The 27,944-nt window shown below is 37.0% G+C and overlaps 1 protein-coding gene and 1 long non-coding RNA gene across 2 annotated transcripts; one reads left to right on the top strand and one right to left on the bottom strand.

Moving 5' to 3' along the window:
• Positions 1–934: 934 nt before the first annotated feature.
• Positions 935–21,819, top strand: LOC124406846 (facilitated trehalose transporter Tret1-like). The gene is made up of 5 exons (XM_046882489.1): positions 935–1,371; positions 14,391–14,920; positions 17,314–17,619; positions 18,282–18,469; positions 20,581–21,819. The coding sequence occupies exons 1-5, from the start codon at positions 1,290–1,292 to the stop codon at positions 20,882–20,884; spliced, it is 1,410 nt and encodes a 469-aa protein (XP_046738445.1). The 5' UTR covers positions 935–1,289; the 3' UTR covers positions 20,885–21,819.
• Positions 12,675–27,294, bottom strand: LOC124406854. Its single transcript, XR_006929264.1, has 3 exons — positions 27,229–27,294; positions 25,135–25,141; positions 12,675–12,686 (listed from the first exon to the last, which is right to left on the bottom strand). It is a non-coding gene; the product is annotated as an uncharacterized LOC124406854 (long non-coding RNA).
• Positions 27,295–27,944: the final 650 nt, after the last annotated feature.

Below are 27,944 nucleotides of genomic sequence, written 5' to 3'. Positions count from 1 at the left end.
AACTTGATGAAAATACGATAAATGTGAATGCGTAACCGTATAAGTACCACCATCTTGAATTAAAACTTACGACTGTTATCTATTCTCACAGTTGTTAATATTTCTTTTTTCCATTGTCCGACATTGTTGAAAAAAATGCACATATCACGTATAAGCATAAGTGCGCAAATAAACGTCGGGCAAATGATTAACTTGAAAAATCAATTCAGGGCCACGGGATTTTCGATAAAAAAATGTAAAACATTCCTCAGTTAATATCACCACACTAACTGTACATGAAATCGATCGATATGTTCTTGCATTCGTGTGACGGTAACATTTGATTTGGCCGTGGCTGCTTTCTTACGAATTAATGAATTTTTATGGGAGCCTCTGGAGCTTAATCCATGCTCTCTGACAAAGATAAGACTATTTGGACAGAATTTTGTTTCATTTCGGCTTTAGAGATCTAATATTTCATTCGTAATACTTAGACATTATGCAAGAAACGAGTTCGTGAACAGCAAGGATTGTGTACTCAATGCTGACACGTGGAAAATTCCAAACACTAGATGAACTATTTTTTGTACTCTTTTCCAGTTCGGGAAGCTTCATGTGTCGACATTCAACGTATAATTATCTGTCCCGCATACTTCATATCAACTGGTTGTGTTAAACTGGATTGTCGTGCGCAGTGAAATATTCGAAGTGCGCTGAAATTATTGTAACCGCTTTCCCTCACGATGATAAATGTATAACAATATGAGTACAAAATAATTTGAATCTTGAAGAACTCTTTGACAATTGTTTACCAAGACACGATGACTAAATTATTCGACCTATCCATTATCAGAAGTGAACAAAACCTTATCACTTAACCTGGAAGTTGCTGTTGATTGAATTGAAATTAGTGAATGGATTGGTCTGGACGAATACACTTCTCTCCGGTCATGTGCAAACAATGAGATCAATTTTATTTTTACAACCTCTTCAACAGCTTTCCTTTCAGCCAATTGCTAATATTTAATTTTTTCGAAATAACCGGAGATAAGTGTAGCTCGTGATGATAAAGCTAGATAATGTCGTCGTAATATACTCTGGTCACCACCGTATTCTAACCACCACTTCGTTCTAATCGTTTCGGACGATCTGACAGTTCAAAATTTCAGCACGCTTTGACTTCACAAATTATAAATTATCGCCCGATCTACCGATGCCCATTCACATTTTGATGTAAGGCCACACAGACTTAGTGACATCTCTATGTTCTTCTGAATAAAATAAAAACAGTGTGAAACAAGTGAGAATACATGGAGAGTATCGGAATCGTTAGTGGCAGACCAACGCCACAAGAAACTAAAAAATTATGGCAATACTTCGCAGCGATTTCTGGTAAAATTATTACTTTTTAAACGTTCGAATGTTAAAACTTTATATATTGGTTAGAAATTTATACATTCGACAAAATTGCACATACGATCTTTCATCTTCATCTTATGTTTCAAGTAGTGGAAATGTGTCGCGAGTTAAACTTCTGATAACGTAATATTTTTGACAGAAAAGAACCACGAAATACGTCAATGCGACGCTTATTTCTCATTAAATAACTTCAGGTGTTGAGCAGAATAGAGGGTTCATGTTACTAATTGTATTGTATAAGAATGTTATTATAACACTTAATTTGAGGCGAGGATTTTTTTATTAGACTTCTTTGTCTCTAATGTATATATCCGATTTGTGGTAGCTCGTTTGTTTCTTATCATAATCTTATAAGTGGGCGTGAAGATCTTTATGTTGTTACTTGAATAAACTCAAGTTTTTTTTCAGAGGAGTAATAAATCGTGTACTGAAATTTGCGTAAATGATTGAAAATTACCAAGATTTCCCTTAAACGCAATTGGCTGATAAGAAACATTTGTACTTCAGCAAAATCTTTTAGTAAAGTGCGAGCACGCTAAAATACACAAGCGTTGCTACCTAGGAATAATGATAATGTTCTACACACATCCATCACGTTTTATCAATGAATCTTAATTTTGTAGTCTGCTTTGCAAACTGTTACATATTTATTATGAACATTCTATATAGTGTGACCCACACCCGCCGATTCTGGGAAATGATCATTGAGATGAAGCGACAGGATGATGTGTGTTACAAATTGGAAAAAGGGTACTAAATTACTTTGCATATATATGGGGCATTCCATAAAAACTCACTGAACCCGTGGCCTCAACCAATCTAGATTTTTCTGATCCTTTTTTATATGATAGATCGTCCTCCAAAAGCCACACAAAAAATTTTTTAAAATAATTTTTCTTTTTATTCGTTATTTAACCTATCTCAAAAAACGCTATTTTTTCTAAAAAATTCACAGCCATTCGTTGATATGAAATGATGATTTTAACCCCAGAACGGGAGTGTGATTCCATTTCTTTTCTATTTTTCCAGAGGGATTCAAACATTTCATTTGAACAATTTCAACGCAAGTTGTACCATTTTTTTTTTGTTCAGGATGCGATCGTAGTATGAAACCTTGATATGAATAAACATCAAGTTTACTTGGAGATAATTATCGCCTATTATTATTCATTTGTCGGAAATTCTGAGAAGAAGCGCCAAAACAGAAAAACATGGTACAGATTGCATTGATATTGTTGAAATAAAAAGTTTGAATCCCTCTAGCTGCAAAATAGAAAAAAAACTGGAATCAAACTCCCGTTCTAGGCTTAAAATCATCGTCTCACATCAAGGAATGTCTATGATTTGTTTGGGAAAAATGTCATTTTTGAGGCAATTTAAATAACGCATAAAAAAGAAAACTTGAAAAAAAAATTGTGGTGTTTAGAGGAAGGTGGATCATATGAAAAAGAGTCATGAAAATCTAAGTTGGCCGGGATTTGGTATGGAATGCCCCATATTTTACTTACCAATTAAAGCCTTTTTGACTATCAAGACATTATCAGCGTAACATGGATTACAGTTCTTTGTGCTCGTATGATTATAAAAAAATTGAGATTACGTTACACGACTAAATAGAAATGATGGATTCGTCTTCGTGTGGATCGCGTGGGGTCGCGGAGACTACCGTTGATTTAATCACTGATAGTGAACCTATTGTCCTCCCACTCAATTGTCGCGATAACTGACTCTCATTAACAATAAGATAATGTGTTATTCATCACGAGACATGTGGATTATTTCAATTTAGAACTGTTCGGTGTTATTCATGCTGCACTCGAGTACTAGTGCACTGAAATTGTAATTCGTAACGATTAAATTTTCATACCGTTGGAAATGTTCGTCAGCTATAAATTTGGAAACGAAATTCTGCCTCAGGGAACTCAATCGCAACGTAATACAATTTTCAAAACACTCAGACGCTCGAAACGCAGGCCTCTCGGTATTAATTTACATTATTTTTTATCCTATTTTACCGTCATTCGGAAGATCGCTGGATGGACATTCTTGGAAACATTTTACTTTCATTCTCAATCACTTCTTTTACCGACATAGTCCGTTTCCACTAGCGCGCGTTCACCGTACTACAGCGTGGAGAAATAGCCATGTAAAAGGCGAACGTGAGTACAGTTCTAGCATAACGTTTCTGCTGGAAGATACGGAGTACCATTGAATAAATAAATCTTGATCGATCAACAGTGACGCAGTTGGAAATCGACATGAGAAAAATACATGCAAACTACCTTGACATCTGTAGGGAAACCAAACGTATGTAGGTTATAACGAGAATAGGGAAAATAGAGCAGGAAAGGGTTTGAAAATCGCTGATATAAAAGAATCCAACCGAGATAGGCATAACAAGAATAACACAATAACACAAATAACTGCAAAAAACGCAGGTCATAGCAAATCGTGAATCAAACGTGGCTTTGCCACAGAAAGGGGTAAGGTACCGTGCAAATAAAAACAGGCGAGTGGAACCTCAAAAACTCTAATTCCCAAGCGTTAACCAATAAACCAGGAAATAGCTGAGGTGGCTCGTGTATCACCAGATGATTTGCTTTTGTATCTGACCCAGAGATTTATTCTTCTAGTCTAATTACATAAATTCCTTCACCATAATTGATACTTAATTTTTTATCTTGTAGTCAACTGACAAAATAGTTTATAGTATAACATAATTAACCTATTGCTAACCCTAATAGATTAAATGATTTGTGCCAAGATAAGACCACTATTTTCCCTTTATCATTATTTTCTTTACATCACTTTATTATTCTTCTACCTCTATTTCGTATTTTTTTATTGTTGTTAATTATTTTGACTATTGCTACGTAAAATTAACCTTTTTTTTGTTTTATTTAAATGCGGAATTGTTTAATCCGATGATCACGTTTAGAATCGCAGAGGTTCTCGGCTGATGAGTATATTAAAGTAGACTTCGACGAACTTGATTATGACCGGTTATCACTTTGTTTTGATTGCGAGATAGATGCTATTGACCGATCGAGTTACGAGAGTCGATAAACAAATTATGCCCGAATGCTTCGCCTAGTCACTCCGACTTTATCAGTGATTCTTTAGGGTTCGGAAACAAATTACACACGAAAATACTCCGAATGACGTCCTGCTATCCCAAGTGCGTCGCCACTGGTATTGACCGATCGGGTTGCGACATTTGACGAACAAATTACACCCGGACACTCTGTATCGACATTGCGACTTTACCAGCGATCTATGGGGATTTTTCACAAGACCAGTTGACTGTAAGCAAATATACGAAAATAACGATTGGCTATCACGTAGTTTCAAAAGAGCAGCAATTGGTATTGACCAATCGGGTTGCATGATTTGACAATTGAAATACATCCCTGCGCTCTACATAGTCATTGTGACCTTAGGGGGTTACATGGGTTTCGTCGGGTAAAAAGAGGCCTATTTTCAATAATTTTTTTTCTATATAAAAAATTATTTATTTAATTCAAACTTTTTTCTGTCTTATAGATACACATTCAAAGAAAAATTTCTGAGATTTAAAAAAAAAAAAAATTAAAACTCCGCCATTGTGACATCATTTCCGGTGACCCGCGGTGCATCCGCGTTGTCAGCATAACTCCTGACAGGATCATCTAAAATGAAAAAACAAAAATACGTGTTTTAGTTAAGACCATAAACTCGTGCTTGGACGAAGGATTTTTTTTTTCAATTACAACTATTTAAAAAAAAAAAAATGTCAAGCAAATTTGACCGAAATTTTCATTTTTTTGGAAAAATGTCTGCCAAAATTCCAATTTTTACTTTTTTTTTTCCATCGTTCAAGGACGAGTTTATGGTCTTAACTAAAACACGTATTTTTGTTTTTTCATTTTAGATGATCCTGTCAGGAGTTATGCTGACAACGCGGATGCACCGCGGGTCACCGGAAATGACGTCACAATGGCGGAGTTTTAATTTTTTTTTTTTTTAAATCTCAGAAATTTTTCTTTGAATGTGTATCTATAAGACAGAAAAAAGTTTGAATTAAATAAATAATTTTTTATACAGAAAAAAAATTATTGAAAATAGGCCTTTTTTTACCCGACGAAACCCATGTAACCCCTTAGCAATAATCCACGGGGGCTCAAATACACGAAACACCCGACAGACTGCGATAGATTGCCCTCTTTCTACTACCAATACGACAAACATCCAACGGGTTATTTTATAGATAGAAACAATGGCACGAAAAAACAGGAAGTACTACACGGGTATATTCAATTGATGTAAACAAAATATTTGCTTACTCGTTTTCATTTTCTAATTATATTTTTATTATTACGTGGAATAGTATATTGTTTAACAAGGGACAAAAGTTGGTGATTGCAACGAGTGCGAAGTTTGCACTCGAGCAAAGCAAGGGCGCCAATCACACGAGTTGCGATCATCAACTTTTGTTTCTTGTCACACACGATAGTTTTTATAACAAGTGCATAAAAAGTAGTCGGGCTTTGCGTGGTAGTTTTACCCGACGCGAGTGGTCAATTTCTTCTCCCTAGGGATGAAAGTGGACTCCCAAGGGACGAAAGGGCGACAATTGTGAATTGCGCATGCGCGCACCTAACCTTGCAATAGTGAGATAAAACTGGCGACTTTCGTCCCGTTAAACTGCGACGGAAAGCCCCGCTTTTCATGCACGTGAGATAAAAATTATGTTTTGCTCTTAAAATGTTAATTCCTTTGAATATTATATAAACGTAATACGGAGTGTCCCAGAAGTAAGTGTACAAAATGATAGGGGTAATGGAGAGGGTCGAGTTGAATGAATTAACTTGAAGAAGGTGTGGTTTCCGCTGTTGCGTTCGCGAGACAAGACCGGTTGAAAAATCCGCTAAGCGCCGTCACATAGGCAACCAAGTACACAACAGGCGTTGGTTACGAGCAGTGTTGGGTACCACTAATTACTTTGTACAGTTAATTACATAGAAATTACTAATTACATTAGAAATTTGCCAACAAAACGATAAGCTTCGAAAATAATTAGAAAGAATTAGAAAAATAAGAAAACAATTTTCTGTAGTACGGAATATGTAGAATTTCATGTGTTCAAACGGATCTTTCACAGTTGGTATCCAAAATGTCCGCAACCTTGAAGAAGGCACTCCGTGGAACGCCTGATCATTGCCTCAGGTATTCAGCGAGTTTATCGTTTTGTTGACTTCACACAAGAACTTTACATTTGTTGTCTACGGCTGAATAAAACGTTGCGTCGAAAGTGATCCCAAAGCTCTCCACAATCGTGAGGATGATATGCAGAGTTGACATGAGCACTCTGTATATTTAAGACATTGAAATTAAAATCAAAACTTTATCTTTTGACTAATACGGTATTGCGACTATCTTTACGTAGAGTGGGGTTCGGGGGCGAAAAACTTTTGTTTGTCACTGACTTGTCACTTGATCCACTGCCTTACATGATCACCTATGATTCCCTATCTAGCCTTTTGATGTAGGCAGGCTATTCCAGTGGTACAACACTTAATGAGAGTAGGGAGGCTTGATGTGACGAATTGAGTTGTCCTCTGACGTGTGAAAATTCAAGACTTCGTATTTAACGTGGTTTTTAATTCTTACTCCAATGAGTTTTAGTTGTTGAGATACTGCGATTTCGAAATTTCTGGATTTTCGCGTGGAGCCAAGCTAATTTTAGCTCGCACGTGCAGTGTGTTGAGCGTTGATATCTCATAACAGTAAAGAGCGAGCGCAGCTGATACCGTAAGATGGCTGACTCGTACTCTGGAGGTTCACGGATCTCGTCCCGTACTATGTTTTGAAACTCTATTTACACTTTGCATATACAGGTAAATGAGACAATTGGAGAATAGATATTACAACTTTCATGTGATTAATCGTACGCGTTTGAATAAACATGTCAGTGGCATAAAATCATGAATATTTATCTTAACGTATCGTTATATTTATCATTTTGAAATTCATCCTTGTACGTAGTGATGAACGTAAAAAAAAAAAAAATCAAGTTGAGTCAGCGGACAACGTAATTAAGTCTTTTGTTTAACGCGTTCGGCGAAAAATTTATTACCCTTGTCGGAATGATTATACATATTGTAATACATACTGTAAGATTACGTTAATACGCACCGTAAGGACCCCTAACTATAGACAATTCAGGCTACACATATACTCTGATTGTGAGCTGAGCTCCGAGTTTCAGATTTTTGAATTGAAACTGCCAGCGCGCGGTTGATGTCGCTCCAGCAAACTCGGATTTTCTCAGATGTACTACCAGTTGCCTATAATTAGGGGTCCTTATGTTGCGCATAGTGTAACGTATTCATAGAATACTTGTTTATGTTTCGCATGTAAAATTTAGACAGGGTATTCCAGGTATGACATGTCTTCAACAGGTTCACCCAAAAGCACATTTACCATTGTTTCGTCGCAGCTGAAGACCGGTATTCAGTCTATTAATTCACAATTATGGAAAAATTACCAAGTACTTCAGGAGCCAGAAATTTAGCTCCTTCGGTGTGTCGAATCGTTGATTACAAGTTTATGCACTTAAGGTGCTTATAAAGACGCGTTGTACACCTCGAAAACGCGGGGATGCAAAATTCCTATACCGCTCAAGCGATCAGAGTGAAACTTGGGCGATTAATGCCTTATTTTGGCAAAAAGTGGAGCGTCTTTTTAACTTTTCAAAATTTTTAAAAAATTTTACAGATTGGTTACCACCCCCAGAAATTGACCAAATTTTCGCAGTTGCACTGAATGGATCGAACTATCCGGTATGATGCCACTCGGCGGTATTGAAACACACATTTTGAGCCCAGTCCCATGAGATTTGATGGTGAAATGAGGAAATGGCAGCTGATCTTGGTTGTGGTTGAAAAATGGTTTTCGATTATGAAGAACGCCGAAATCTCATTTTGGCGACATTTGTTACCGACCTTTCATGCATGCCGGTAATGTCTTACTGACATTACACGCATACATTACCGGCATGCGCGTAATATCGGTAACGAATGTCGCCAAAATGAGATTTCGGTGTACTTCGTAATCGAAAACCAGATCAGCTGCCATTTCCTCATTTCACCATCAAATATCATGGAACTGGGCTCAAAATGTGTATTTCATCGCCGCTGAATGGCATCGTACCGGATAGTTCGATCAATTCAGTGTAACTGTGAAAATTTGGCCAATTTCTGTGGGTGGTAACTAATCTGTAAATTTTTTTTTTAAATTTTGAAAAAGTAAAAAGACGCTCCACTTTTTGCCAAAATAAGGCATTAACTGCCCAAGTTTCACTCTGATTGCTTGAGCGGTATAAGAGTTTTGCATCGCCGCGTTTTCGAGGTTTACAACGGGTCTTTATATGCACCTTAAGAGAAGACGTCACCGATACAGCGTCTAAATGTGTTCAATATGTGCGTTAAAGAATTATAGTTTTCGAGTCTGAAAGTCAACATCCAGCGATAAAATCAACCGTTCTTGTCGAGAAGATGGTCCAACAAATAATAAAAACCATAGAAAATACGGACCTCCTAAAAACGGAAGAAATTTTTGTAGACGAGAAGATCGAAAAAATATTCGAAAAAATTGCAGACTTTTACATCCCCTGATTACTCGCCGATAAAATCTTCATCACATCATCTTCAGAGTTCGCGCCAAGTGAATATTGTACATCCCCAAAACGAACTTGAGGCTCAACATACATTTCGTTAAGCACGAAGATGAAAATTGTTAACATGACGAAAAAAATTGTCGTTAAAAACCCTGCAAAATCATAGTCAAACTGTATTAAGGGGTATGCATAACCTTAGCGTTCGACAAACACATCGATTTTCAATATTTTTTTGACTCAGGTATTGAGATGATACAGTTTGAGCTTTCGCACACAGTTAGTACATAGTCTTGACATGTTTTTTCATTGCAAAACATTTACAAATAACACAATTATTGTTATTTAAATAGAGCGCTGTAACTGCCACATGGCTCGTTGGCATACACGATACCGGCAACTGGAGTCAATTACAATCAAAAATGCGAATACCTGCTTTGAGTACTACATTGACAAAGCTACAGAGCCTTCGCATAGTTTTTTCAAATTTTGAAAGTTGCAAAAATGGCACTGTTTTAAAAAAGATGCTCGATTTTCGAACAAAAATAAGAACTTGGAACGTTTGCAAATAACAAACAGTGGAACATATCAAAAAATTATCCGATGGCTTATTGGAATAGGTTATACACTATGCCCACTTCAAAATAAAAGTAAATCGCAGGAATAGATTTTGAGATATGACGCCCGCTAGATCGTGAAATATAGTTTCAAAATACTCGCAAAGGAAGAAGAGGTACAAAATTCACAATTTCCGAATACATTTTCCGTATAAGTTTTGAGGTCTACTCAATATCTGTGATGGTTTTTCTACATTTTCGGGTATAGAAAATACGGATATGATATTCGTTTCACTTACAGTTTTTTGTTTTGTTTTTGGAATTCAATTGCTTGAATACCGATTTTGACGAGAAAACTTAATTTTGTAAAACAAAGTTTCAAATGAATGATTTTTTTTCTCCATTTTGAACAGAAAAGGTCTCCTTCGTTTTTTATTGAAGACTTTTTTTAAAAAATGCATTGCTGCATCGCATTGTCACTTAAACAATTAAATTGTAAGAAAGTGCCTTAAAATTACAATTATTTTTCGTACCTTCAATCTGTGATTCCTGCGCCATATAACAATCTTTCCGCAATAAAAGCCTTGTCCTCTGCTTTTTTTGGGCTACCCTACGAAGCTGTCGGTTTTTTTTATATGTTCTCTCTGCACAATGTTCAGCCATCTCTTTGCGCTGTGCATCGATTACGTGGCACTTAGTATTTGCGCTCTATCCAATTGTTAACCCATTACTTGCATGACCAGTAGCACGCTTTTGAGACCATCGTTAAATATATGTATTTACAGCCAAGTTGGTTGCTATTTCAACTTTTAAGAGCCATCATTGTTTGTCATTGGTGCAAAGCTCTAAATGTTGGAACTGAAGCTTTCATTGTGATTTTTTGTGAAGCCACGTAAGCCGCGCTGCAATAAGTCATCTCGTGATAGATCTTCAGATTATAAATAGGCGTGGTAGCATCGACAACGACTTTGGGAAGAGGTTCCTCGTGCTTGGACTAATTAAGTGAGCCTTCCGCACTTGCCCTGCTCCACGAGCACCAGGACTCTGCACCAGAAGAGCAGTACTGATGCTGTCGTTGCTCGTCGGTGGAAATGTTGTCAAAAAGTGTCGTCCAAATAGATTCTCTGATTCTTTCAACTGAATGTGAACACCATCCAGCCACAAATCCGTAATACACAATTAGTTCGTCGCTGAGCTTTCTAGGCAACTTTTTCTTTGCAACGATACTTTTATTTTTTCACATTATGCAATCGTGCACCCATCCTTTTTGGACGTGATCAAAATTCTTTTCGTTATGATTGTTTTTTTATACAGCTGTAAATTGGCTACATTTTTCAACGTTCTGCTGTCGCCATTTCTAATATAGCTCGTGTATTTCACTCCATGCAATTCTTCTTACCATGCTAATATTCATTTCATTCCGTCTACATCCATCTTTCCACTAGATCCATTGTGGTGGCTTGGCAATCGTCTTCATGGATTGTTGTCCATTTTGTATATTTATCGGTTTCTTATAATTTTCTCTGTAAAGATTTTACTACGAAGTTCAATACTTGAAACGTATAGTGCCCAACAAGAGACGCTACACCATAGAGCGAAGAAAAGCCAAGGCTTTACTAAGTTCCGCACCCAAAGACAAAGAAACCTGCTAGATTTTCATGCTCTTCATTCGATTTTTCCCTGGTTTCGCTGCATTTTCCAGTGAAAATTTGAAAATACCTTTCACAACGTGGTAAATATGTTTTAGGATTTCGCCATACGAGTCTTTAAAATCAGGTTACGGCAGTTTCATTATTGCACAAAATTTATCAATTTTACTGAAACTGATTTCAAGTGATCGAAAAGCACAAACTATTCATAATTCAAATCGTAGGCTTCTTGAACGCCACCAATTTTGGAGCTTGCCTCGATTTTGTAGACTTACACGTGTCATACGAAATCGGTAATTGAAATCCTAGCCCAGGAATATTCACTTCTGTGAATTTTACCTTTCCATGACACGACTTACATTTTACAATCTCAGTAATACTTCTTTCCAAATTTTTGGCTACAGTACTCGTGTTCGTATTATTACTCTCCGATATCCAACCAAATAATGCTGACAACCGTCGGCTTGGCTTTATTGGTATAAACAGATGTCCAAATTTACCCGTGGGAATACCTAGTAACTGTCGGAATACTTAATAGGAAAAATTCATCTTCCAAGAACCGTAGATGGATTTTTTTTTGTTAATTTCATGGTTATCCATACTCGGTAAAGAACAAAGGCTATCTGAAAGTTTGGAAACAAAATGTGAAAAAGGGTGAAATAGCTTTTAAGAAATGAGAATTAATTGACAAGTGGACTTACGATTGATTTGTGGAAGCGAGAAAAAATGTTAGGCTTTGTTACTACACGAACACTTCAAGAATGAGGAATAATATCCCTTTCACTGTATAAATGCAGTGGCTGCAGAATTTCAAAAAAAGATATCAGATTTGACAATCAAAGGTCACCGAATATGTTGAACGAACAAAAATGCAAAACTTTTTCAACGGCAAGTGTCGAACGTGATTCTAACACGCGACCCAGAATTGATGATCAACACGCAGCGAATATCGGAACGCACGCTAAGATACACGGCGAGAAAATCTGGAGTGATTGATACACTGCCTGTATTTCCTTCGATCACATTGACGCACCGGTTCTCAACGATCGACGCGTCGTACTTCACAAATTGGATTGAATTCTGCCAATTCACCGGGTTCTTCTCTTCTTTTTCTAACGCTCTTCCGCTACCCCCTCTCTTCTGCGCCAATTTCAACTCAGCGAATTGGCAGAATTCAGTTCACTCTGTTCAAGTACGTTGCGCCGATATTCCTGGTCTGGCGCGTCGTTGCTCCGTCGAAGTACTACGCCTCTATTATTCACCTATTTTCCGTCAATCATCTACTTCTATTACCGCGATGATTCTATTCATGCTTTTGCATCAATAATAAACGAAAAGTGTCAAAATCATTGACAGAAACAGCGTCAAATAAAGAGTTGACGTCCCTTGTTCCAAAATACTTAACGTGGAATTTTTCAAACTTTCTCTCTGTCTGTCGACGCTCGACATATTCTACGCGTGAGTCAAAACTGGCGTCACTCCGTGCGAAGATCGAAAACTTTCGAATCGTGATATCTCAACAACCAAAGCTTATTCGAGTAAAAATCAAAAACAACGTTCAATCAGAAAACTTTCAGTACTTGAAAGGACAGCCCGATTCGCGGCATCAAGCCTCTCTAATCTCCTAGATAGTATATGTATATACAAGGCATATCTGCGTCCTACTGCAAGGCTTCTAGCCTCCCACGGCATGGCGGCAGCTTAAGGAACCCTGAGCACGGTCTTATATACAGGTCTGAACAGGACCTCGAAATGTAGGTACCCGTTAGCCGCTCCAAATATTTTTACACTTTTCGCCGCTATGTGGCATTGCTGCTTAGTAGTACAGGCAAAGGGGGAGCGGGGAAGCACAGAAGACCGTGGATGGAAAGTACTACTAGATCGCAGCGACGCATGTGGCGGCGAGTGAAAGGAATAGCAGAGCTCGTAACCGGGACACACCGCGTCATAGTATGAGGCTTCGTTTGAGGCCATTCATTAATTACGTAAGGACGATTCAAGCCATTTTTAACCCCCCCCTCCCTCCCCTCCCCCTGCCAGCATGTTAAAACACATAAGATTTCTTGGACTCCCCCTACCACTACTCACGTGAGATTTTACTCATAGTTTGTGAAACTTTCCTTTAATTTTCTATGCGTTTTTTGTTTCCGAGACATAGCTGCATTAACCCCCCCCCCCCCCCCCCCCCTTGAGATCCTTACGTAATTAATGAATGGCCCCTTTCCAGACCTGTATATGAGACTGTGACCCTGAGAGCTGGGTGGTACGTCCTGCCATGAAGGGAACTTATTGTTAAATGAACCCAATCAAACGAATATTACAACGTCAAGACGTTTCTGAATGAAATTATTTTCGCTGCTAACCTATACGCGAGAAGAAAGAAGTACGTTCCACCACCAGCGCCCAACCGCTAAATACGGCCGTTGCAATACATTTGTTTGCCTTCGCTTGTAAACAACTAGACGATGTTACGTTTTGACAGTCATAATAAGCAGGCTGCTTCTTAAAGAGAAGACAGAATATTTGCCTAAAAACAGAGTAAAAATATTCTTAGAAGAATGTCATATATTCAGTATCACAGTGAAGGCTAGACTAATTCAAATTTTTTAATAAAAAATAATGTTGCCCTCTGGCCGATAATATACGGAAATCAAATGAAATCAAGAGTCAACTTTAAAAGAAGGACGAAAAATCACCCATTACAAATTGTAGGATCTCTATAGCATCGAACAAGTTAGCCACAGTAAATTTTTGATGAAGTAATTAAAAAACTATCGATTTTGTGAAATTTTTACAGTTCAGATTATTTTCCATGGTAATTTTTTATTTTACAGCCTTAAAGGTGATATTCTAGCAATTTTACATTATTTTCAAAAATGTCCTATCGACAACGCGAAGTCGACATATACTCGTTTATTGATTGTTGTTTTATTTTATACGATAAATTTTATACGATGTAAATATACCTTTCAAGCAATTCGATATCGACGGTAGACAACGTTGATTTTTAATAGACCTTCAAATGAATATTCTTTGTATCCTCCGCGCTTAGTTAATCTGGGAGGATATTTTGATGTATGATATCGTACTTGAATTCCTGCAATGTAACTTGTTTACTAATTCTAATTCTAGCTTCTTTGTTGGCCTTGGCTGCTGGCAGTGTGTTGGCCTGGACTTCGCCAATTTTACCGCAACTGAAGGATCCGAATGGTTGGCTTTTCGTGAACAACGAACAAGGGTCCTGGATTGGTGGCCTATTGTCGATTGGTGCTATAGTAGGGGCTGTGCCAGCGGGTACACTAGCTGACAAACTTGGCCGTAAAAAAACGATTTTGGCAGCAGCAGTCCCTTACCTTCTATCATGGATAATTATCATATTTGCAAGAAGCGTGGCTCTTCTATGCCTGGCAAGAACTTTAGCCGGGATTAGTGTGGGGCTAACTTGTGTTGTGGTCCCCATGTACATTGCCGAATTCGCAGAGCCCTCGATAAGAGGAGTGCTGGGTTCTATCTTTCAACTCTTCATATCCGCGGGTGTTCTATATGGGTTCGTTTTCGGCACGTTTTTAAATTACACCTGGTTTGCCATTATATGCGCCCAAATCGACGTCGTTTTTCTTGCTACCTATATTTGGATGCCTGAGTCTCCACAATGGTTAATGGTAGGTACTGCATACTGATACCTCACCATCGTATTTTATTTTTTACATTCTCAACTCCAACTTCTCAGTCATTGCTATAATGTTATACGGCATGTAGACTAATTTGATATACCAAAACCACTCAAGACGGTATTGATCTTTCGTCAATAAATATATTCGATTCGAATAAGTATGTCTTTGGAAACTGAATAATTATACTGTCATTTTTATTTATTTATGCAATCCACAGAATGAATTTTCTTTCTAATTTCCCGGAAATACGGTTTCCTTTGTCTTGATAAAATCAATCACTCTCTTGTATAATGTGTCAAGAAGTACATAGATAGATTGTTTGAAAATCGATGAGCATCTTGACTAGCCTCAACGAACGAGAAGGAAGTCAATCAGTCGATCTCCCTAGAGTCTTGATGTTACCAACGGTTTTCTGAGCGCTCTATGACCTGCCCGACCGCCTTGTATAAAGACAACCCCGCTAATTGCAAGCGAGCCCTCAGCTCTCGTCCGACAAGTCTTGAGCGTATATCATAGACGTGAGGCATAAAGTAACTTACAGTTTTAGTTATTGGTTTGTGTACCATTTATACCCTATTTGAGAGCACCTACTTCGCGCACCCTCTTTGAGAGCACTTAACTCGTGCAACTTTTTCTTAATACAGCCTCGTTTGCATTTCAGATCAAATTAGGTGATAAGATCTTTATTTTTTTCCCTTCAAATCAAACTTTTTGTTTGTAAAACTTTCGTTATTATTGTCTTCTTGTTTCATATTTCCTTTAATAATAAATTACGTCTCATTTTCGGAATAGTTCACCTTAACCAGACTTCCCTCTCAAACAGTACGATTTTTTTCAAAACGTTAACATAAATGGCAATGATCTGAGTAATTGGGGATCAGTTTGTTTTTTCACATTTTCTAATACTCATCTTAACATGCGTCATTAAATTACATGCGATAAATCCTGAAAGATAATTCAAGGGATATACCTATAACGTTTCGGCATGACCATATCGACGTGGGGACGTTTCGGCGCGGGAACGTTTCAGCGTGGAGACGTTTTGGCACGCCGATGGATCGGCGCGAGGATGTTTCAGCGTGGCGACCCTTGTGTATAATATAAGTCGCCAGCCGTTCTGATACGCTTCAAGAACGAGCCGGTGTGATCGAACTCTCAGACACGACTGATATTTTAACTCAAGAAATTCGGTTCAAACGTGCACGAAAATATAGCCAATGTTGCAGGGCGTACGCTTATGTATGATGGTTAGCTACTAGATGAAAAAATGTAAACATCAAAAACCATCGAAGTTCGAAGAAAGTCAGACTGCTATTGCAATAGCAACGATAAAAGACTGTGACACAATGCCCATTTTCAGGTTATAAATGAATATAGTAAACCATTAAGCCATAAGCCCGGGTGAATAATTGATGTATAATGAAAAATTTGTGCATCCGCACTGGAATTAGCCGCTATGTGGCACTTTCTTCGTTCGGATGCATAGCGGCATATTTTGCAGATGAAAAAAATGTGTTTCGACTGAAAATGAAATATATATGGATGTTTTTGATTGCATATACTGTTACATCGTGGGTAAAAGTTGATATCAGCCTACCTTCGTCCAATCTTCGGGCTGGACGGCCGAATTTGTAATAACTTTTGGGCTGTGACAGCCACCTTCTGCGTTTTCCGTACTCTCGTCTGTGTTGTGGTTTCAGGTGGCCGAACTTATTCTAACCTTTCAGGTGCCACTATCATTGAAAGGCCGAATATATTCTAACCTTTGGGCTGCGACAGCTACCTTTCGCGTTTTTAGTACCCTCATGTCGGTTGTGGTTTCGAGAGGCCAAATTTATTCTAAATTTTCGGGTGCGCCTGTTATTGGGAGGCCGACTTTATTCTAACTTTTGGGCTGCGCAGTTACCTTCCGTGTTTACGTAAGACAGTGTGTTGTGGTTTCGGTTATGTTATGGCCCTGTCATATGAATGCCCAATTTATATCAGTCTCCGAGCTACAGTAGTCACATTCGCATGTTGTGATTTTTGGAAAACCGGTGAAACAAACTTGTATAACTTTTTATTTATAGGTCTGATTTATGTAGAACCAGTCATCCGGCCTTCCCAGAGTATACTGTAGGAAAATATCTAGTAAAAAATATTCTGCATAAAATTATTTTGTCGGTTCTGTGCTGAACCGTTTCTGCGCCATATTATCCCTGCGCCGAATCGTCCGCGTGTCAAAGCGGTGCACCCCGAAGCGGGTGCACCGAAACACCCGCGTCGAAACGTCCTGCTTCCAATTTCGAGTGTGTCGACTCCCATTGTATACTGACGCAGTTTGCTTCCGATGTACCTGCCTTATAATATTAGATGTAAATTTATATTACTTCTGACTCAAGGGTCAGGGGAGGAAATCAGAAGCTTCGAGAGCGTTGAGCGTCTTCAGGGGGCAAGAATACGATGTGAATGAAGAGTTGGCTACTATGCAAAAAAGTGCGGAGGAGGCAGCCTTGCGAAACTCTTCAGTGCTGGAGCTCATCAAGACACGTGGAGCTCGCACCGCTCTCTTTGCCGGTCTGGGAATGCTGGCCTACCAACAACTAACGGGAATTAACGCTGTCATTTTTTATACCGAAGAAATCTTTGCAGCAGCTGGAAGTTCCCTGAACGCTGACGTAGCTTCTATTATTGTCGCCTTAGTACAGGTTCGATACATATCTGTAAACGTTAGACCACTCTTAAAATCAGCAAAGAATTTTAAGTACAATATACAGAGAGATTAGGTAGAAAATGAACATTTTCCAGTCTGCAGCCTGGTAGCCTGAATGGCAAACCACGAGAAGCCAATGAATTGTCATTTGGGTTACCTACGCGCAGTCGGGTAGATGTCTAATTTTACACAATCTCCCGCGGTAACAAAATATAACTGAAGACAGTCAGTATTCTTAAGCAAGCGAAAAAGTGCCCCAAATTTATTAATTACCTTACTTAATTAAAAGGCAATGGCGTCGGATACGGCAGTAAATTACTATATTAGAGTTCCCGGCTCATTCCTTGCTTTCCAAGTATCAACAGACCCTATTTATTTGGCTGCCTTTGGTAATCTGTAATCAATATTGACCGGTATATCTTCAACAGCGTACACCTATACCTTTACTGTTTTACCTTAAATTGGTAAAACCACTCAAATGATAGAGAGAAAATGGAAAAATAATTATGTTACGATGCTAGATGTATGAACAAACAGTTCAATGTGATCAATTTCTGAAGAACTGCTAGCTGCATTAGTATAATATTGGAATTCACAAGACATATTCGCCCTTAACAAATATGCCTTGTCCTGTTTTCACTGTGAAATTTTTTGCAGACGTTAATGTCATGTGTGGCGGCTATTATAGTTGACAGAGTTGGAAGACGAGTCCTATTGATATCGTCGTCATCTATCTTGGCACTGTGCCTGTTCCTGCTTGGTCTATATTTCAAGTTAGATCTAAGCGACATGGGGTGGCTTCCACTTGTGTCGTTGACTACATTCATGATCGCATTTGCACTAGGGTTAGTAATGCATAATACTTTCATAGCTATTTATATGGGATGCCCGTAAACCGCCTGTTTTTTGGCAAGGATAAAGATTTCAGGACGAGCTGAAGGCGAGCCGGAAGAGAGTACTGAAATTATCCGAGCCAAAAAACGGTTTACGGGCATGCTACATACAATATTTTTTACGGTATGGGCATTGAAAAGCATAACGAAGAGTGAGGTTATGTCGCGATCTGTTCGACGAAGCTACTTTATTCGTCAGTTCGGGATGCGCACTTCGAACTGCGCATCAAAACTGCGGAATAAAGACTTTATTCCGTAACTTTGTTCGCTACCGTATAAAGCGTCACTTTACGGAACGAAAACTGCCACAAAAAGTGGACTTTTCAATGCCTATGCCGTAAAAAAATATATTTATTCCACAATGACAGCTTATTTCTTAACTACGTATCGATTTGATAAATGCTGCATCGTCAATGTTAAGCGATTTGACTTTATCGAATTTTGTTTTTTATCGATTTCTAAAAAATAACTATCAGTACCTAATCCAGAAATGCATTATATACGTAGATATTATTACATGATACATCACTAACTATACAGGGTCGGGACAAAGTATGGAACCCCCTAGAAATCTCGAGGGGTTTGGTGAAACAAAAAATGACCAAGGCTGAATCTTGGGTAATTTTTTGGAAGAGATCAGAGGTGACCTTGAACCTCATCCTCGAGGTCATTTTAAGGTCAATTTTGATTTTTCAAATGCAAATTTTTCATATTATAAACTCACCTGTGCGTTATTCATCTCCTACTTTCTCCATATATATATATATATAGTCAATTTTTTTTTTTTATGGTATACTGAAAATATTGTTCAAGATGACGAAAAAAAAATACCATAAAAATTTCAGATTTTAATATTGATATTTAGAGGTGCCTCATCGCGATTTTCTACTTTCCATAAGAATAACATGGCAAAAATGGTTCTTGCTCCTTGCGATTTTTATAGCTAAATAACGACGCGTCGTACAGAAAATTCATAAACATGTTTTTGTAGGAAATTGAACGTTCTACAAAAAAGGTCTCTTGTCATTTTACGATAAGTCTACTCCTTCAAAAGTTAATTGAGGTCCTTTGTTGATGTTTAACCTCAAATAATATAATATATAGTATATATATATATCGGTAATTAAGATCACAAGCGATCGGTTAATAGTTGCAACAACAATGACCTTAAAGATGATGTTCCAGGTCAAATCAAAGATCACCATTGAATCCTTTGTTAAAAATTGCCTAAGATTCAACCTTGGTATGTTTTTTCGCCGAACCCTGTGAGATTTCTAATGGTTTCCATACTTTTTCCCCACCCTGTACAAGAAGTATTGCACGCCAATTCGCCAAAGGATTTTTCATCACCATCTTTGATTTTATTTGTTTTATATTTCTTTATGCGATTGACCGAAGTCTAAATATAGCACTCCTGAATTATTTCAGATTTTTAGTTCCAACCGTTATTTATTTTTTTTTTACTTTAAAAGTTGGAACAGAAAGACGAAAATAAAACTTTCGAAAAAATTTGCAAAATTTCGTCGACCAGTAATGATTATTTCTGGTCAAGTCTGGAAGTGTAAACCATATTTTTCATGTTTATTTGAATATTTCAGAAAAAATAATTCCTAAATTTGCTTAATTTGATATTTTTATTCGTAATTATTCATTTTTGTACATGTGTAATCATCCGTTCGGTGCATAAAAATGGATAAAATAGAGCAAAAAATACACAATACACGTACAATAATGAACAATTACCAAATTGAGCAAATTTACGAATATACATCTTTTTAATTAGTGAAATAAATATTTAAAAAAATAGTTTCCGCTTCTGCATTCGGCCTCAAATGATCATTTTGGATTGAAGAATTTTTGAAAACAATGTATGAATTATTTGGTGTGAACTTCAACAGAGGACCAATTGCGACGACTGGTTAATTAGTAACATTGGACAAAGAATAATAGCGCTACTGTATAATGTGTTTAGTAAATAATATACGTCCGAATACGTAGAAACAAACATACTTTGCAATATGTTATTCTAACTGAAATGTGACTTGTAACATTTTTATTTACAGTTATGGTCCTATTCCATGGATGATGATGGGGGAATTATTTCCACCGGAAACGAAAGGCACCGCGTCTGTTATAGCGGTGATGGTAAATTGGAGTACTTCATTCCTTGTGACAAAATTCTTTTCGCCTTTGAAAGCCACCTTTGGTGAAGGTGTGACCTTTTGGATATTCACCGCAATGATGGTATCAGCCACTCTTTTCGGATTCTTTATTGTTCCCGAAACAAGCGGAAAGAGCCTTCAGCAGATACAGGATGAACTCAACGGTAAAAACAATGGTCAAACGAGAAACGGTGGAGCTGCTTAATAAGAGAAATTATGAAATTCAACCGATCAATTGATAGTTAAAACGGCAGTAAGCGATGGTTTGAATTCAGAGGTTTGATCTCAATCGACTCGCGATTTTGTCGATGCCTATATATGATTTAAGCCTCCGATAATGTGGAATTAATATGAGTCTTGCAGTGGCGTATGAGAGATCAATGATTTTTGCAATGCAAAATTTCGTTTTGTCCTCTTGTGCAGACCCGGCTTTTCAGTAACAATCTGAACTTTGTTTTTTGCTTTAAAAATCTGCATATCTACGTAGCACTAGCAATCTTTTATTTTTATTCCAATATTGCATAACTTTCTACGACATTGAACAAAATTTAATGATATTGAATCTAAAATTTCAATTACCAAAATCCTTGAGTTTGTGGAAAAACTGATCTTTAGATTGTACGACTAGTACAGTAGGGTACATCGCTTGAAGGGATACATACACCCTCGAAAAAAAATTTCAAAGAGCCATTATGTGATAATGGAATATTTGATCTATTCGATTTTATTACTGCAAATTACTAGTATTTAACAGTACAATGTCTTGTAGTTTGAGATTCATGCAATTCCATCTTACGTAGCTCGAGTCAACAGAAGAAAAATGGTTGTCGTAAGGTACAGGTCACATCATTCACCAAAAATTTTTCTTGTTAGGACAGAATTCTACAAACTGATGAAGTTTCAATACAAAGTAATAATATCTAAAAATATGATCTGGGTTTTATAGTTTTCAGTGCAAAATACATTCTGATGAATTTTTCCCAAAACTTGCTAGGAGAATATGAATAATATGTTAAAAAATTGGAATGTTTGCATATTTTCAGTTCATGCCAAAAAAACTGCTTGTAAATTATTCACGTTAAATTTCACAAGGTTTCGGTGACGTTGTAACCTTCACCCTATGACTACCACAATTCATAATATCATTTCATCAATTGATGATAGTATAATTTTTTACCTCGTATGTAATATGTATCATAAATAAATATGTGAATAAATGACATGAACGTGATTCGAAAAAGTCATCGTCTATGTAAAAACCATCTATAATCAAGCGACGTGGCAGCACCACGCAGCAAGTATTTTGGTGTAAAGTAAAAACGCAAGCTGCCAGTCATCTTTTACAGCGACAGGAGAAGGGGGTCATTGATAGTTTTTACACTTAATTTTTTGCATTCCAATCATATTTCAAATGATAATAAATTAATTTTAGTTTAAAGTATTTAAGAACAGTATTTTGAGCTTAATTTTCGTCAATGTAGCCTAGCCACTATCCGAACGATAGTATCCGACTATAAGTACATATTGTGGACCTGAGTGTCGCTAGTGGTATCTGTTCACAACATTTAAAAAAAGCGGAAATAGTCGCTATCTTGAGGGTTAGTAAGAAGTATCTTGTCAACAACTATAGATCTTATCAATTTTATCAAACCTTGCCAAAATTTATGAAAATATTTTACACAATAGAACTCTGAGCTGCATAGACAAAAATAAAATACTACCAATTACGTTTTACCAAGAGAAAATTAACAAAAAATTAATGCTATCATAACTGCGACTGAATATACCCTGTAACGTAGCATTATCAACTACCGTTACAAGCGGCTTCTTAAACCTTAGATGGAATCCAAAATTAGCATTTTCGCGAAATAAATTACGGTACATTACGAAAAGGGCACCAGGACGGGAGTCACGCATCCAAAATTCCGTCAAGGGACAGAACCGTAATTACGCCATGTCGAATAAGATTTATTTCAACTTTTTGTTTCGTTTTTGCTTGTCGAGTTTCGACCGAGGGGCTATTTACAAGGAATCACGGCAGAATTCTTGAAAAATTGCGAAGAAATCAAATACAGTAGAAAGTCGGTTATCCCAAGTAATTAGGGGACTTAAGAGTTCGGAAAACCGGTTTATTTGTATAATCGAAATATATACATTTATTTACCAATTTACCAATAAAGACCATATTTATAATAATTTCAATCACTTTTATTGCAACTGATTTTCAAAAGTAGACAGGCTTGTAATAAAATATGCATATACATAATACATACACTTAACGCTTAAAAAAATTCTCGCGGGGCAGTGCGGGACTCGGGGTTCGCAGCCAGTTCAGTCAAAAGGGCATTCGGTTGAGCGACGTTTGGATAATCGACATTCTACTGTGTAATGAAAATCTGGAATACAGATGATTTCTGACGATTTCCGACGATTCGTCTTGATTTCCAGTTTCATGAAATCGTACACAATGAATTTGACAATAATGAATGTTTCCCGACGGAAGGAGCCCCCCACTTATGAATATTCCCTTTTCATCATCATTATCGTCATCGTCATCATATATTTACCGCTTAGCTTTTTTCTCTCAAATGAGGAAAAAAAGCTAAGCGGTAAAAATCTGATGACGATAATGAGGAATTCCCACAAATGAGGAAAAAAAGCTAAGCGGGAAAAATATGATGACGATAATGATGATGAAAAAGTGATATTCATAAGTGGGGGGCTCTTTCCGTCGGGAAACATTCATTATTGTCAAATTCATTTTGTAAGATTTCATGAAACTGGAAATCACAACGAATCGTCGGAAATCGTCAGAAATCATCTGTATTAAGGATAATTAGGAATAACTTTTAGCCCGCTAAATGTGGGAAAAAGTCTACTTTTTTCCTGAAATAGGGATAATAAGGAATAACTTTTTTTCCTTATTTGCGGGAAAAAAGTAGACCGCATTTAGCGGGCTAAAAGTGAACTTCTTTCCCGCAAATAAGGAAAAAAAGGTAAGCGGGAAAAACATGCCACTTTCGTCCCGGTTTTCTGGTCAAAAACGTTAACTTTATGGTTGAATTGGGAATAATAATTGTTTTATATATGATTGCATGTTCTTTTATTTCACTACCTGTATACATCAACAATTTTTTGAAGTCAGTAAAGATGTATAGATTTTCGTATGCAATGACTCTTCGTGATATATTTACCAAATCTTGCAGTTCAGTCATTTTTTTCGCAAAGGTAGCGTCTTTCGTGTCCAGCTTGCAGAATGTTGTGATATTGGATAGTTTTCGGACGAGGGTTATATACGCCTCAGAAATGGCGGCGGGGGTATACAGGCGGTTATCAAAACAATGAAACTGACAATGAGGTATAGTTTTTTTTTTTAGGTGATAACTTACATTGGGACGTTTATTGGTATTTATTACATACAATCTAGCACTTTTGCATATAAACCGGTCAACGTTGTCAATGCGAATATCTGAGTGACGGTTTTAATGTACATACATAAACCACTGATTATAAACCTGTATTTGCCTCAAATTGAACACAACAATGTGAGACTGCAGCAGCAACCAAGGCCGACAACTTTGATATGGTCAGTATGGAGTAATTTATACCTGAATTACACTTGGCATGGAATTTCCATACCTGATAAATTTAGTCACTATTACGATTTATGATACAAGTATGCAAAGGTTAAAAAGCGGCAAAAAACGAAGAAACGTTTACAGCAGAATCAATCTAAATTAATGTAAATAAACCGGGATTTTTATCAGAATTACTATTATTCTAGAACAATTCATGAATTAGTTTGATTTGACAAGTTTCGATTCTTGTTTCGATCTATGCTGCGACAATGAGTGCGGCAATACTTGAAATACTTCATCTGCATAATTGTTTACGCTTCTCTCGGTCATTGAGTCTCGGCGCTCGCCACAGTCCAAGGTCCGGGAAAACAAGTACAAGCTCAAGCCTCCATGGTAACATAAATAACAATGCTAGTATTGCCAGTGCGAGATCGAGAAAGCCGAAGAAGAATTCGATCGACAATCACAAATACCTGTTCAACACATCGCGATTAGTATATATACATATAATAGCACATATATAATTAGTAATATTTACTACTTTCATTGACATTATGATGCATTTATTGTCGAAGTGATTGTAGAATTCTATCTATACGGTGGGGTTAAGGAAACCGAATACTCCTCCAGCAATACGCGAGTTTTATTCGAGTTTCCAATGGAACATCATGGCCTCTCGAATAACATTTATTGCTTGAAAATCAATGCTCGTAACCAAGAATAAAGACAACGAGAATGATTGTCAGCATTATTTCCCTCTATGCATTGTATTAGTTTCCCCAACCTCGATTTAAAAAGCGAGATGAAGCTGCCGGAGTAAGTTTGGTAGGAAATAATTCGCAGAATTGATACATCAATAAGATTGTAAATTGAATACAATGCACCTGATTTAATGAAAATGACCTGAATTATTAAAAATTAACCTGAATAATGAGATTTTACGAGGAAATAGGTTAATTATGGAAAATTGAGTTGAATTGATATGAATTAGTTTGGGTTCGTGCCAGAATTATTTCTTTGTAGTGAATACAAAATTCAGTTAAAATTAAAAAATTAAGTTGAAATAATAGGAAATACAAAAGAATGAATTGAAATTTTTTAAAACTCACTCACTTGAATTAAGTGAATTATCGAGAATTATCGAGAAAAAAATTAGAACGAAATTCATGAATTGAAATGAATTAAGTTGGAATAAAGAAGTTTATCTGAATTCATTGAAAATAAAAAAATTTAGATGACTTAGACGAATTAATTAAAATTATTTCGACTCTAAGAATTATTGCGTGACTCAAATCTGTAGTTATTATGAAGGTGTGAGGGGAGTAAGTTCCATATTTTATGTGTGTTATAAATTTTATTTCAAGGCCCCTCACATTAGTAAATTAGTTATATGGATAAATTCATCATAAACAAAGCCAGAAGGGATAAATGTTTCCACAGAGCCCATGCTTAGTAGTTCGCGAACAAATTTGAAAAAAGAGAATGTTGCAGATTCTGAAAGAAATAACTTTACAAATCTGAGAGTTCTGAAAACGGCAGGTGTACCAGTAGGCAGAATATGAAACTGAATTATTTTTATACGTGTAGTGAGTAATGAGTTGTTGCACTCAAGCAGTGTTCGAAGGTAAACTTACACACCTAAAGTAAATTATAACGGCTACTTTGTTACATTTATATTTTATAAGTTCAGGTCAAACGACTGTAATTTACAAATATGCAATAATCCTTATTTTTTGTTGTAAATGATCAGAAAAGATCCCCGTCATTCAAACGGTGGCAATTAATACATCCATGGCTTCGTATAAACTCTGACGAAAAAGCAATCAAAGGTTTCAGGTGCTGGAACAATGCCATACTGTCCTTTAAAAAACACGAGAACAGTGAATTTCATAGGAGAGCAACAGGAGCGGTAGCAAATACGAAAAAGCCAAGCGTTATCTAAAGCATTTTAGGGCAGAGACGGAAAGAAATAATAGATGCTCGTGTTGCACTGGAAAAAATATTTAGTATCATCGATGTATTAGCTCGCCAAGGACTGCCCCTTTGAGGCAGTCAAAATGATGAACGTTCGAATCTCACCCAAATCTTGAGAATGGAAGCTGAAGATGTCCCGGAACTAAAGGCATTGATAATGAGGTCCAGGTATAAATGGCTTCATCGTGATGCGGTAAATGAAATTCTGGAACTAATGTCGGAAGAAATGATCTGCAATATAGTGGCAGAAATAAAATCGGCTCAATACTTTACACTGATTGTTGAAACTTCCGGCATCTCAAGGCTAGAATGAGTATCAATTTCATTCCGAATTGTATCTCAGGATTTGACTATAAAAAAATTTTCATTGAGTTTTATGGGACCGTGAACACCAGTGCAGAAATGCTATTTGCAATGATCCGAGACATTCTTGCCCGTCTTGATCTGGATATTTCGAAGTTGAAAGGACAATGTTTCGATGGAGCGTCCAACGTCAACGTGCAAAATATCTGGGCTCTAAGCACGAATCTGCGCAGTAGAACCTCGGGCTGTATATGTCCATTGTGCAGCACACACTCTGAATCGGGTAGACCAAGATGCGATGGAACAATTTGATGGCGCGAGAAATTTCATTGGGATCACTAAAGATCTACTGAACTTCATTTGTGATTCATCAAATTAGCTAGCCGCTTTCAAAAGCCTGTAAACTAACGAGGGTCCTAATCTTTCTCCTTTTTGGCCTACGCGGTAATCATGAAACTCGTATAATTCAGTACAGTTATAACGCAGGTCAACAATACAAAAAAAATTTCTGTTTGTATTCAAATGTATAAGCTTTCATTTTATACATCGAGTAATAACCAAAATCTTCAGTTATTATTTATAAACTTAGTTTTCGTCTTTTACACCTTGATAAATAAGTCTTGTAGTTTTCGGTTGATAGTATTAGCAGCAGGTAGTAGCACGTTGAAATAAAAAAAAAATTGTCTCATAAAACTATTTTTTCTTTTATCAGTTACGTGGAAGAAATCAAAATTTTACATCTAGAACCCAGACTCAAAATTCTTGTTGGTCGGAGTTGCAATTTCTTCCTATCCCTGTAATACCCTACTTCATATCCAGGTGGTGTATGCAAATTAAATCACTAAAAAGTCTTCAATCAACACCCAACTATGAAGCAGCGCTATCGTTTTTCGAAGGTATTAGAACTGACAAGACAATTGGCAGTAGCGTGTCTGCACAGCGTCTGGATTTTTGCGACATCTTGTGGAATTCGACTTTTTCTTTCTACTGAGCTGGACTATCGTGATTTTGGAAAGGGTTGAAATTCTCAATGCCGAATTGCAAAGGCGCAACTTAAGGGTGAATGAATCTCATCGAAAAGTAACATTTGGGATCGAAAGTCTTCACGAGTTAAAAATTTCGGGCTTCAGAATTGTGTGGGAAACAGCTAACGTTGATACCGAACATCTTGTCAAGTTTTCCGTTCAAATTATAGATATGAAATATTGACGAAACTGCTGCATTATGATAAGCGATAGCTATATTACGAGTGCAAATATTTAAAATATGTAAATAAATATTATATTATTCAAAGAAAATACTGTGTTACAAGACAAAAAGTGAAGCTATAAGAAAAATTGTATTATCGACGTTGTTCCAGCTCGAACCTCGCGGACCCGTTGGTACCTCGCGCCGTTAAGGGTACCCGGC

Source organism: Diprion similis, chromosome 1 (assembly GCF_021155765.1).
Source record: "Diprion similis isolate iyDipSimi1 chromosome 1, iyDipSimi1.1, whole genome shotgun sequence".
Lineage (NCBI taxonomy): Eukaryota > Metazoa > Arthropoda > Insecta > Hymenoptera > Diprionidae > Diprion > Diprion similis.
Note: the sequence above shows the minus strand (reverse complement) of the source record. Positions and strands in the feature narration are given on the sequence as shown.